The following is a 13,516-nucleotide window of genomic DNA, read 5'->3' as shown; positions in this document are numbered from 1 at the left end:
CTGTGCTGGGCGAGGGGCTGGCAGGAGATGTGGGCATGAGGAGGGACGTGGCACCGCGAGGACGGAGGTAGGTCACTGCCTGACACACTGGCCTGTTCACTGCTGTCAGTGAGAGGAATGAGATGGAGAGAAGAGAGAGACAGGTGGAAAAAAAACAAAACAAAGCAGGATGTTTTCCATTTTCTCCCCCTCCGTTTCAAAGCCACTGGCATGGTTTTGTGTTCTTTTGTGCCTGATGCAAATTGAGGCTTCAGTGTTTTCAGTAGTTAATCCAGGCCAGTGATTTTCTTGTCTGTCCAGTAGTGTAGAATTTGTGTGCCAATTAAATCCTACTTTGCATGCCAATCTGTGAGGATTGTTTTATATTTTTCCATGTTTGGGGAGCCCTGGGTCAGCTGGTTTACGGTCAGCATTAGTCAGTGAGAAGCAGGAGCACTTTGTTTTGCATCCCATTCTGAAACTGAATTGTGGATATCGGTCATATTGATTTGGTAAAGTTTTAATAAACCCCCCCAAAAACAAACAATTCTTGGCATTATGTATTTTACTTCATAAGAAAGCATGTCTGTTTTGCTTTAATCTTCCAATCACTAAGTGTTATTCCAGATCTTTCCGTTTTGGTAGAATCTGGAGAATGACTTCATTATTAACCTTCCCTGCTCGTCCCCTCAAAGCCCCAGTGACATGCAGAAGAGAGACATCCTTTAGTCTCTGAGAAAACGCAGGCGGTTAAGGGGTTAAAGTGTGTTAATTTCTGCATTCTTGGTGTCTTTTACAGGATCTGAAGTGTTTGAAGATGCAGAGTAGTTTTAGCATGTTCTTCCATTATGTGCTGATTCTGACAGACAAACCTTCCCTCACTCTCAATCCCTGTCCACAGTGCATGAGACATTTCTTCCTTGCCATATGTCTCATCCATTTACAGGTCTTAAAAGCAGTGGCTCCACAGCTTAATTGATTTTCAAATCGTTGCTGTCCTCCTTTATTTTATTTTCAATCTGGTGTTACAGCTTTGGATTTGAAATGGATGCCAAGTGATTCCTTGAGAAATTAAGGAATTTGAAACCGGGGGGGGAAGATGTAAATGAAGCTTGACTGAATGCACTTAATAATAATCAAGTCTTGAATTGAATCTGTTTGATATGCTACTGTTGAGGAAAAAGCAACACGACAGTGGTTTCGAGTGTAGGAATAAAGGATCGTGAGATTCCATTCTGACTTGAGTGGTCCATTGTGTGTCGCTGCATGTGGCGGCCAATTTTGAGATCTTGCATGGGTGTCACCTGTGGCTGGGGAGAGGACAGGTTATGAGCAGTTCATACTGGAGTTCTGCTGAAGTTGCCTTTCAGTGCTGGTAGAGTGTGATCTAGTGTACAGGCACAGCATGCAGGTGGCAGACAGGGACACCACAGATACTACATTTATACTTACTGTGTAAACTGTATTTTGCTCTGGATAAGGACGTCTGCTAATAAATAAACAATTATCATTATAATAATTGCAGCCTTAGCATTTAATGGGGAATATGTTTTAAATCTGCTAGAATGATCCATGCTTGAATTTCACCAGTGAGTGATGCTAGTGTCTGTGTGTCTGTTGGTGTCATCCTGTCATTTCATTCAGATGAGAACTGGAGATCCTGACGTTTCATCTATGGTTACAGGGCATGGTGCCCAGTGAGAAGTCCTAGAATGTTTTCCGAGGCATTCCTGGGTCAGACTGCTCGTGGATACTGTGTTTATTTACACACTCGGCATTCAATGTCTGGCTCCCCGCCCCGAGTCCCAGAGAATGAAAGGAGTGCCTGATTCTTATCACTAGGATGATAGAGAGTGAAAGAGGTGAGAGAGAGAGAGGGTGAGGAAAAAGAGTAGAGGGAGTGTCTGCAGGAATGAAGAGTGTTGAAACCCTTTTGTGAATTGCCAAAGATCAGGGCTGTTTGGCAAGATGCACTCACTCGCCCTTTGTGTACCTGTTTGAGTCATTCTTGAATTTGAACTTTTAACAACCACCCTCCCTTGTCTCCCCTGCACTCTAGAGTTTTCCTGATTTGCGGTACCGCCCATTCCACCCTGGGATCTCGATTTCTGCTAATCTCGTACTTGGATATAGTGTAACCAGTATGACTCTCAGAGGGCATTGATCAGGACTCAGTACTTAATCTGAAGAAACGGCTTTAGAAGCAATTAACATGAGTCATCTAAACAAAATACCAGAAAATAAATAACTCTTCTGAATAAAGCTAAAGCCAGTGCCAGGTGTGATTTCAGGTTTTTCAGCATATCCATGAATTAATCCCCTTATGCGCACTGTTTCAATCCAGCCTTTCTCTGATCGGTTGTCCCTTTTGTGACAGAGGGAGGTATGTCCCCTACAGAAGGGCAAAGCTAAGATTCTGATTTGAAACAGTTGTTCCACCTTTGGCAGTGTAGCAAGGTGTATTCTCCTGTGCTTAGTTGGCCAACGAAGTTCTGCGATCTAGTACGCCACTCACTTGCATTTCATGTCTGCGGTGGAAGTGTGCAGTCAGGAGTGTGTCAATTTACAGACACTATCATTCAGAATTACTGAGACAAAGCACATTGAGACCTTGCATTAGCTTGTGTCCCAGTCATGCTGAACACTGTATGGTGTGTGTGTATATAGCTGGTCAGTAGGAAAGCAGGAATCTAATATTTGTGGATGTCTGTCTGTGAAAGCATGTGACAATCATGTCTCATGTCTATAATCAATACCCTACCAGAATAGCTCATAAAGTACACACTGTTTAATGTATGGAAAGTAAATGTGCACTAGAGATACAGCCTTTTCATGGGTTCTGAGAGCTGGAGGAGCTTTGAGCAGGGAGAACTGGGCTAATGAGATGCACACTGGCATGCTGGGGATGGGCTCTGCAAAGATATGTACACTGTAAGGCATTTAGAAGGTTTTATTAGGGAAAAGAGCTGGCTCTGGTTTTATTGGAAATTTTTCTGTGCGTCACTGTCTGATAAGCTCTTATGAAATGAATATGAGAATACTCTGTTTATGATATCAATTTTCTTGTGTTGAGGATTATTTATATTATGAATGTTCATTTTATTTTCCTTTAGTTAGCTTGTACGAGACATTGGTAGGTTTTCCCTGTTGTATTTTGTGGGGTTTTATTTTTGCTCTGTCCCACAAAGTGTCGTTCAGAACTCTTGGCGGGTCAGTTTTCCCGACTCTCCACCTTTAATGCAGAACAGTAAATACTAAAATAAATGAAAAGTGACATAACAGGCAGTTCCATGTGTGTCATACGGTAAACACATGCAACCATTTCCTTATCTTTGCCAAAAACAGAATCCCGGTTGCATCTGTAATCGCTTTTATTTTGAAAATTGTGCTACACCCAAGTTTACACATTGGGCAAGTCCATGTCTATAATTGGATAATTAGGCTATGTGTCAACCTCCATGTCTGCCTTTCTTATCACATATTTCCATTCCTAATACAGTACTTTAATGCCTTCAAGTCTTTTGAAGGTAAGGGTCACTAATTTTATAATTGCCATGAAGATAACTTAGGTGTGACCTTCCTCATACTTCTACTTGCAAATTTTGATGGATTGTGACATTTTGGATTATTAGGGTATGTAAAATCGGGCATGTTTTCACCCTGTCATTGAAATATCCAGCTTTCACATTAAAGCAAAAAGTTATTTTGCTTACCTGAAAAAAAAACAAATAATTATCACTGTTGCTTAAAATAGCGCAGTCCATTAAACCAGTGATGTTTTCTCGTTAGCGGTTACTGAATCAGCAGTGCAAACTGGGGAAAGTGTTGAAACCTTCTGCTTTGAAAAGCTCCCTCTCACGTCAGGCAGCACAGCGCCCTGGAGACGAGCTCCAGATCAGATGGAAGGAGACTGTTTGTGTTGATAAGATGAGTAAGGTCCTAAATGCTTCATAAACACTGTGATTACATCCCTGTGCTGCTAGAACAAGGATTGGCATAATTCTTTACAATCTCCTCAGGGACGTACTAAGATCACAGAGATTTGCCCTGATTGTATTTTGTCTCTCATTTTTCTTTTAGTTATTTGTTTTTATGTTGGGTCTCACCTACATAACCATCCCACTGTTAAGTCATTTGCTTGGACCTGCTTTAGTCCTTGAAACTGAGAAAAAAATCTTAAGAATGAAAACTTTACCTTATGCAAGCAGTTACATCAGCACATAGTCATCTGCTTAAAGGATTATCAGCACCTGAGCTCTTCAGAGGGCCTTCTCTGGGCCAGTAGGAGGGATTGGGCTGGGCGAGGTGAGGTAGTCATGTTCTTGTCTGGCCAGTGGAGAACTAGCATGGTCTTCCCACTCTGAGAAATTTCCTCTTTGGCCAGAGTTTACCGCGTGGGGTTAGCATGCTGGGGTGGATGGGCTTGCTAATAAATAGAGGCTGGCTTGACCATGATTTTAACAAACCTAGGACTGCGAGAAGGCCTGACCGGATGAGCTATAGATTCCAGGTAGGAGAGGGGTAGTTCTGCGGCTTTTAGGATTACCTGTCTACGACTGTGAGCTCCAGGAATCTGTATATACGGAAGACTAAGCTACCAACTACTGCAGGCTATACTGCTGCCAAAATGGCTATCGTGATATGACTGTAAACTCGGTGGACAAGGCTTAGCTCTTAGGAAAGCTATCCTTTCCATTCAGCGTGAACAACTGCGGCGTCCCTCTTAAATTAATGAATGGAATTGCTCAGATCGGAGCTCTACAGCTGGTTACTGGGGTTAAGTCTGTGTTTTGAAGATTATTCCCCTCCACTATAAATATAGTTTAGCAGCTGGCGCTTCCCCGTGTGTACGTGAGGGACATCACGCTGTGTTTGTGTCGGCGTAACAAACAATCGCACTCCACTAGATCTATGCCTTATCAGAGGGGTGTGTCAGTTTTTCACTGCACTCAACTTTGCCCTATGGTAAATGTAGAACTGCTGAGATTTGTTTGCCTCAGATTCCATAGAAATATCCATTTGCTCTGCTGAACAAAGGCACTCACTGTCTTGGGGAGAGACACATCTATAAAACCCTGTTTATCAGACATAACATTCATCCTATCGCACATTACCTGCAATATAGAGGGAGTGTCTGCAGGAATACATTTTTTATATCCTTCATATTTTACATAACCCATAAAGATCCTGTTTGGCACAGGTCCGAGATGAACCTTCTACACTGTGAAGTGTAAATCTATAAAAAATAAATCTAATCTAAAATAATATTCCTATCTGCACCCCTTGTAGACTTTGTTTTATATTTATCGTAAAAAAATATTATTGTGGTGTGGGTTCTTTCCCCAGTGGAGTTTACACTACACTCCTGTCTCCTTGTGTTTGCAGTTGGTCAGGAAACAAAGGGGTCAGTACTTGGGGGGACTTGCACCTTCCCTGTGACATTTGTAAGCAAGATTCTTAGGATTTCAATTTAGCCCCCCTATCTGCACTGTAGTCCTGAAATGATTTGTATATCTCTGTAGCTGTGTGGTCCATCAGTCTCTAACAATGTTGACCCTCCAACTGCATCATAAGGGCGTCAGACAATAGCCCTGTCTGCCTTTTAATCTGCTTGAGCTAACCCTGAGTCCTGTAGCCACAAACCTTGACAGGCGCTGGGTGGCTGGATTATTTAGGCTAAAGCAGAGGGGCTCTGCTCTGGGAAGGCTACAGAGAGAGGTCAGCCCATCCTGTAGGAAAAAGGGAATGTGCTGTGGTTGTCGTCTGTGACTTTCAGGGGGCCAGTCCTTGTGCCTTTGGTAAACTCTCTTGTACTTTGATCTACGTCTCCACATTCACACCGAGCCCTCCGCTGTTGAAGAGTGTAAATTCTGTTAAATCATGGTGACGATCTCCTTAATGTACGACATCGCTTATATTCCCCCCCCCCCCCCCCCCCCATGTAGTAATGTTAAGGACCATTACCTCCTGACCTGTGTTTACCTGTTTGTGCAATCAGTCTTTTATTGATCTGCATCTTACACAGATCAGAGCAGTGAGCACTGAAATAATTCAAGCACATAGCTCCCTCTTGTGGACTGTGCATGCTATAGAGGATACATTAATATTCTTTCCAGTATGATTGGTGACAGGCTGTAAATTTAATATTTCCTCTGTTTTTACACTGCAAATGTCAACCTGTACAAGGCCAGCTGCTCCAGGCTTTTGTTGAAACATTATGACACTGTGGAAACTTTAAGAGCCATCGACATCTTAGTCTGGGGAAAGAGATCAGTAGCCAAGGCCTGGACCTTACACAGTAAATAAAGGAGTCAATTATTTTACTCCAAACATGTGCTCTTAAAGAACAGGGAAGTGTCTTATTACATTTATAGTTAGGGAGCCGATAATGATGATTGAGAAGGAAGTCTGGTGCAAAATTGGGGTTGTCCCCCTCCCAAATTTGTTTAAAACTCTATTTCTTGTGTGAAAAGTCTGGTTAGTGTCAGTGTTGTTAAACTTGCCACTCTTGTATTTTGAAGTGTTGCGTATTTATGAAGTAAATAACTGTCACGTGATTCATGTGTTCATTAGTGCAGTGTACTTGCCATTGATAAATATTGGTACAGAATGGGCACTTTTTTTCCATCTTGGTGGAAAAAGTATGTTTTTGTTTGTTAGTTTTAAATTTGATTAGGTCAAAGTTATATCTCGGATCAAATCGTTGTCGGTCTGTGGTGCATCTTGATGGTTTAATATTCAATATGGGTTGTCCAGCTTGACCCCAGCCTGGCTGTGCACATTCCTCAAAGCTCTTACCCCCCACCCCCTCTTGTTATCTTCTTCCTAGGTGGCCCAGCGGCCCAGCGCTCTCCTCAGCCCTGCGGTCATGTTCAGCACACGCAAGACCTGGGATCTCGGCCACACCCACAGTCTGCAGGAGCTCTGGAAGAAAGACGTCTCATTGGACGGTGAGTGTCATGTGACGCAGGTGAAACTAGTGTGGCAGCATTTTTCAGATTACTGTGATTTCACACAGGTGGGAAAAGGTAGTGTACTCTGGCTGAAGACGAAACTTCAGCAGCATGCTTGAGAGGTAGATCGTTTCACTTTGCTTTCTTTGAAATGTGCCAGTCCTTCACTGGTGTTATGAGGGTAATGTCTTTTTGTAAAACATTTGCTTGTATCGCTTTGTCTTTGAGCGAATGTACAGTTTCTGCTTGAGATGAAGAGGCTGATTGTATTCTGAGCTGTGGAGAAAGTGTTGTGCTCAGGAGTTTCCTGGCGCCGTAATCAGATTCAGTTAATCTCAGGGTACAGTCAGGAGCTGTTGTGGCAGGTTTATATTAACTCCATCTCTCTCATTTAACTGCCTGCTTTCTTTGTTCTTATCTACTGTGTAATTGTGCACTTCAGGCAGGCAACTTGAGTGAATAACTGGAACTGTGCTTGGAGATTCTCAACTACATCTGTTAAGCAATAACTGCTTCATAGCCACTGGATGATGTTAAATATTTCCCTATGGAATCGTGTATTTTTGGAAAGAATCATTCACTTCAGAGAAGCAGTTTTTGTCTATGCAATCGATGAAGAAATTGAGCTGAAGTTTCCAGTAATGTGTTGTGAAATTCAGGAGGGCTTATCCGACTTTTACTGATTTCGCAGACCGTTCTGTACTGAGCATTGTGAGCTGTGTGTAACTCCAGTTTGTTTGCATTCTCCAAATGCTGTTAGAAGGAGGTAAACTGTGCATTTGTGTGTCTTCTTTTTATAAAACCTTATTAAAGCATTTATTTACAGATAAGAGAATCAGAATCCATTGTGGTTTAGTAATCAGCCCACTCAGCACCCTTCTGTCTTGTGAAAATGTCATGATTCCTAGCCATTCTGTTTGGCGCATTCAAATGTATTTTGTCATTGTACCTTGGAGCGTTTATCTAGTAAAATGGTGAAAATACCTGTTCCTCACATGCAGATAAAGCCGAAACTCCCCAGCGACCCCCCTCCCCTTGCTGTATCTTTTGCTCTAGATAAGTGCCTGTAGGTTAAGCCAACAAACCCACTCTACCTGCTGTTTTAATCTGTTAACCATTAATCCTAATGGAAGGGATTGGAGATCAAGTATTGTGCACCTTTTAACTTGCTGTATTGTTATCCATCAAGGACATTCTGTGTTTGACAGGTAATAAAGACTGTACTTCTCCCCGTGCTAAATTCACCTTTATGATTTGACGTGTACACTTTATTTTCTAGTTTCAGCCTCTCTTTTCCTTAATCTAATGTTTTATAACCTCAAGCAATTACATGGTACCCCCTTGCAAGGGTAAATGTGTCGCAGACCCCGGCTCTGTGCTCGCCTGTCTGAGCCTTTCTGCTGTGCCCCCCTGTACCTCTTCAGGAAGCGCTGTGGATTTCCTGATGAGTGACTGCGAGGAGGACCGCTCGTTCATCCCACTGCAGTCCTCCGTCTTCCCCTGCAGGAGCATGACCTCTGACCCGCCTGAGCCCAGCTCCGCCCACGACCAACAACTACTTGTACAGGTGAGCCACAACGTACGTCTGGTCATCTGCAGGGTCATGGGTCACCAGGTTTTGGGTCGGAGGGCTGTTTTAGATCTAGCAGGGGATTGGTAGAAAGTGAAGTGCGACTGAAGATGCCACTACTCTCCAGCACATGATTTCCTGTACACTAAACCCCTAAGGAGGTCTGTTTCTTTTCTCCAAGTTTTGGTGAAACTCTATAATCGTGTTAGTAATCATCCTGGCCCACATTCCTGGGAGCTGTGGTCACACCAGGTTTAGACATCCTAGCCATTACCTGGGAGCCTGCTGAGTACTGCATTTGCCCCAGCCAGCGTGCCGAGACCTGAAGCTGTCTGCCTGCGGGACCAGACTCACTCATTGGCTGTGTGAACAAGCAGAAGTGTAATTTCATGATGTCTGCTTGTCCCACATTTAAAATGATTGCTGACGTTGCAGTCAGAAGATGCAGGATCCCACTGCTGAGTGTAATGCTATCAGTTTTGATAACACAGTAGTGAGCTCAGCAGTTGTTTTTGTACTTCTGTTGTTGTTTCTGTTGACTTGCTCTGTGTTCAGGGGAGTCAGAGTTTCAATGGCATTTGAGCATCAGAGCTACCTTGCCTCATGGGGATCTATTTAAGTAGTTTTCTTTTTCCTGTACCTTTTCTTTTGCACTCCTCTCCTCCCTCATGTCTCGACATGTATGTGAGTACATGGTGTGAGGAGGCATTCACACGCATTATGAATCATAGTGCAGCTTGCAAACTAATCCAAACTGCATGAAAAGTTATGAGTTTTTTCAGTTGGCTTTTCCAATATTGAAATACTTAATTATTATAAACGCACACACCCAAAATACAGTCTTAGGTTTGTTTTGGATTTCTTTGTTATGAGATTTTACATCTTCAAAGCACAGTTACCTAAAGCTATTTTCCTTAATTTATGGTCTGGCAATAACACCATAGAAAATTACAGTTGACTATAATACTCAAAGTATTACAGTTTTCATTCTATCTTCTTCAAGCTCTGTCTTGAATTTTAGGCCTATCTACTGGCGCATTCTCATACAGGCTCAAAGGGATGTCACCCATGCTGTTTGTTTCTCAGGAGCCTTCAATGCCACAAAGACTTGCATTGATCTTTATGTATTTTTTGGGGGGTGGAGGGCAACTCTGGTTGACTCTAATGGAGATTACCATGTCCAGGCTGGAGAAGGGCCTATGGAGTGATATAATGCTAGGTTCATTTCTCCTCCTTGTGTGTCTTTCCATCTCCCTTTTTCTCATTCTTTCTATCTTCTATCTGCACTGTCTTCAGGAAGTCACCTGGTCCTGTTCCTGGACATCTACATCATATGTAATTCTCACTGTGTTTATCAGTGTTTTATTTATTTTCTTTCATAATTAGTTTATGAAAAGTTGTGTGGTAGAGACAGCCTTCACTCCAAGGTCATGACATTAGTTAGGGAGTACACTAGGTCTAGAATGCCTTCCCTTCAATCCATAGCTTATAGTGTGTGTGTGTGTGTGTATATATCCTTTTCCAGTCTTTTCTCTAGGTGTCCTAGTTCTTCACTTGCATTTTTCCTTGAGTTCTAATTGGGATTGTGAGTGCTTCTAAACATGCTTTCTATCATCGCCATTTTCTCTTCAAGCTAAGTGATTGCAGTAGAGAGAGAAGAAACTCAAACATGAGTCCCTGTGGAATGGCTCTGTTGCAGAGATACTCCCTGTGTTTGTTCCAGCAGAGTAATTACAGTAAATGAAGCTCAAACATATAAATCCCTTAACAGCACTGTATCCAGTACACTTGGGCCCCTGTGTTGATGTTGTCATTGTCAGATGCTGTCAGTCAGTAAACACTGTTAGAACAGTGATTCAGTGCCTGTAGTCATATCTACTGGCAGATGTCTAGACCTCAGGAAATTAGGTAAAATAATTAGTAATGCTTCAACAATTTGATTTTCCTAGAGGCATTTCCGGCCAGAAATCCATGGGAGGAGGGTTACAAATAAAGGAGTACAAATTATAGGCAGTTTAATTGTTTCCATAAAAATCTATCCTTTCAGTACTGTTTTAAGATTGTACCCTAAATTGTTGATTTGGTTTTGGATGATGAGCAACCCATGTGTGAATGGAGGGAGCAGTGTGTGAGTGGAGGGTGCAGTGTGTGACTGTGTGATCGCTGTTTCCCCGTCTCTGACTGCTTCATCGTGTCTGACTGTTTCCGTGTCTGTCTCTCGGCCCCCCAGTCGCTGCAGGAGAAGGTGTGTGAGTTCCAGGCACGCCTGCGCAGCGAAGAGGCCACGCGGAAGCTGCAGCTGCAGCGCCTGAGGCAGAGTCATGAGCAGCATGTCCACGAAAAACTCTCCCTCATCCGCAGCCTGCAGGAGGTGGTCCGGGAGCAGGAGGCCCAGCTACACAAGGGAGAGGCTTCGGGTAGGTGGTGGGGTCCCAGGTTTTCAGTTAATTGTGCCTCGTTTGACTGAGATACGATAAGGACTCTTTTATTGAAGGAGCTGATAGGAATTTGACATTCAGTTCTCCCATGTCCCAGTACTGCAGCCTCTAAGGTGACATCAGTGACCCATAAAAAGAAAAGGGAATCAGAGAATGAGATGTCAGTGACGTTGCAAAATATATTGCGATATGTATATCTCTATCTATCTCCAGATATCACTAAATGTACCTCTAGTTGGTATTAATGGACTGGTTAAGCATGCAGGAGGAGAGGGTCATTGTCTAGGCTGTGCAGCCCCCTTCCCTGCGCTGTGCCTAACCCCTGCTCTGGGACTGACTGGTGCTGTGTGTGCTGTGCTGTGTTGTGTGCAGGGGGGCGGCGCTCCAGCTTGGGCAGCAGGCCGGGGCCCTCGGTGCAGAGACTGGTGGAGTCCCTGAACTCAGTGCAGGAGGAGAGGAGCCAACTGCAAGAGGAGCTGTATCTCACCCAGGACCGGCTGTGCTGCCGGGAGAGCGAGCAGCAGGCCGTTATTGGCAGACTGCGTTCTCAGGTATGCCAGGAGCCGGGGGCACCAGCAAGGGACCTGGCAAATGGGCAAGGTGGTGGTGGGGACTGCCATTTGGTATTGCTAAGCCCTCAGTGCTTTCAGTCCTGTTTTGTGGGTGTCCTCATTCCCTGCTCAATAGGCAGAACAAAAAGGACATACAAAAAACACGTTTAAACAGGAGAATTTAAAGCACATGAAGGGGAATACCACAAGACCTTATTTTTCTAGGTCTGGAGTTTTTGACCCCCATGGCTTGATACTGAAAAGGGGTAATGGGAACTTGGTAAGCTCCTGGACGGGGGTTAGTAGCTTGGGGAATGCTGGACTGTGGCCTGGAACCTGGAACACATGCTCCTGTCATTGAGTCTCTTTAAAACGTAACAAATACAATTGAAAAATAGGTGCATCATGAGAGGTGGAGCAGTGGCTTCTCTCATATTGGCATCTAAAGAAATGCACTGTGCAGCCACAGTCGCTCTAGCTTCTTCACCCCTCCACCATTTTATCACCCTGACCAGCCTGGGGGCCCGGGGAACCTGTTCTCCTGCTTTGTGTCAACTGACAGTCTCCTCCCTGCTGCGAAGAGCGGGAGCCTGAGGCAGATGCCCACAGCCAGCGAGGCAGGTGCAAACTGACTGTGTGGCCATCGCTGATCTGACTGTTCCGTTTGATCTGACAACGTGCTGTCTGTGATGCTTCCGCAGGTGGAGGATCTGAAGGAAAAGCTCCTGGACCAGGCACAGGAAGTGAACAGGCTGCGGTCTGAGCTGGTGAGTTCCCATTGGCTGGTGGCTTGGGAAAGTGGGTGGAGCTGTGAGAGACCAAGATCAGAATCTACAAGAAACTTATTTTTTCTTTTCCCCCAACTTTCCCAGGCACTGGTTTATTTAACATTTACTTAATGTGTGCCTTTAATACATGACAAGTTTAACTTAATTTGAAAGACAAATAAGCCCTGAGACTACACTATGTAAACTATGGCTGTACATTTGACTGTATTAAAAAGTCCTTTTGCCTGTGGGACAAGAAGCTCACATAGGATAAGTTATGAAGTGCTGTATGTTAAAAAAAACTATTCAGTGACATGTTTTTCCCCTCAGGGAGCAACAGACCTGGAAAAGCATCTGGAGATCCTGGTTTCAGAAAATGAGCTGCTCAAACAGGAACTAAGTGCCTGCCAGGAGAGGCTGCGTGACATCCAGGAAGTGCGCTCTGTCTGCACAGACTGCCAGCACAGCCAGGTAACAATGGCCCTCTGCCCATGGGGACAGATACAGAGACAGGGTATTGCATTAGGAGGAAGATAACCATTTATCTATCAGCATGGCCAGCCAGGTGGTCCAGATCCAAAAGTCGCCATAGGCTCTCAAGATTTGAGAATGGGAAATAATAATTTGGACAGAGAGAGATTGAAAAAGAGTAGATTGGTCCCATTACTGAGCAAAGATCAAATGCAAGGTCCAACAAAGGTGGTTTGAAGCAACAATGTGAGAATGTATTGGTGGTGTTTTTGGGGGGAGTCTACGTTCTGGCATGACTTACTTGTGCATTGGCTCCAGGATGCAGAGTCTCTGCGCTCCCAGCTGGCCCAGAGGGAGGTGGAGGTGCGGGAGAAGGAGCGGCAGCTGGCAGAGCTGGAGCGCGGGCTGGAGGAGAAGGCTGGCCAGGTGACGCAACTGGAGATGAGGCTGGAGGACTCGCGCCGAGAAAAGGACGAGATGGAGGAGCAGCTGGGACACAAGCTCAGAGACTGCCAGCACACCCTGGCCAGGCAGGCCGCTAAGCCACCCCATGTCAAGGTTAGTGCCGGTGCATGAGGGTGGAGTGGTAGGGTTTGAGCTCCATTTCTGACAGAAAAAAATTGAATCATGAATGGATTTTAATTCTCGAGATATAATGATTTTCATAGACATGGGGAAAAACAATAATGTAAATGATGTAAAATCTCAAATAAGAAGGAGTGTTGGACTTAATTCCATTATGACACTGAGTTCTATACACCTGCTGAGTCATCATCTCTGATTGGTT

The 13,516-nt window shown here is 44.2% G+C and overlaps 1 protein-coding gene across 4 annotated transcripts in view; it reads left to right on the top strand.

The window, feature by feature from the left end:
- kifc3 (kinesin family member C3) overlaps positions 1–13,516 on the top strand; it is a 34,827-nt gene that overhangs the window by 9,444 nt on the left and 11,867 nt on the right. For 3 of the 4 annotated variants that reach the window (XM_066713636.1, XM_066713635.1, XM_066713634.1), the window contains exons 2-8: positions 6,809–6,929; positions 8,357–8,499; positions 10,733–10,919; positions 11,313–11,491; positions 12,193–12,258; positions 12,589–12,729; positions 13,048–13,287. In XM_066713636.1, coding sequence (XP_066569733.1) covers positions 6,848–6,929; positions 8,357–8,499; positions 10,733–10,919; positions 11,313–11,491; positions 12,193–12,258; positions 12,589–12,729; positions 13,048–13,287 — 1,038 coding nt within the window. In that variant the 5' untranslated portion in view covers positions 6,809–6,847. Of the gene's footprint in view, positions 1–6,808; positions 6,930–6,983; positions 7,055–8,356; positions 8,500–10,732; positions 10,920–11,312; positions 11,492–12,192; positions 12,259–12,588; positions 12,730–13,047; positions 13,288–13,516 lie in introns of those variants that run through there. The other variant, XM_066713637.1, reaches the window with a different exon arrangement.

The sequence above is a fragment of the Amia ocellicauda genome, chromosome 9 (assembly GCF_036373705.1).
Source record: "Amia ocellicauda isolate fAmiCal2 chromosome 9, fAmiCal2.hap1, whole genome shotgun sequence".
Classification (NCBI taxonomy): domain Eukaryota; kingdom Metazoa; phylum Chordata; class Actinopteri; order Amiiformes; family Amiidae; genus Amia; species Amia ocellicauda.
Note: the sequence above shows the minus strand (reverse complement) of the source record. Positions and strands in the feature narration are given on the sequence as shown.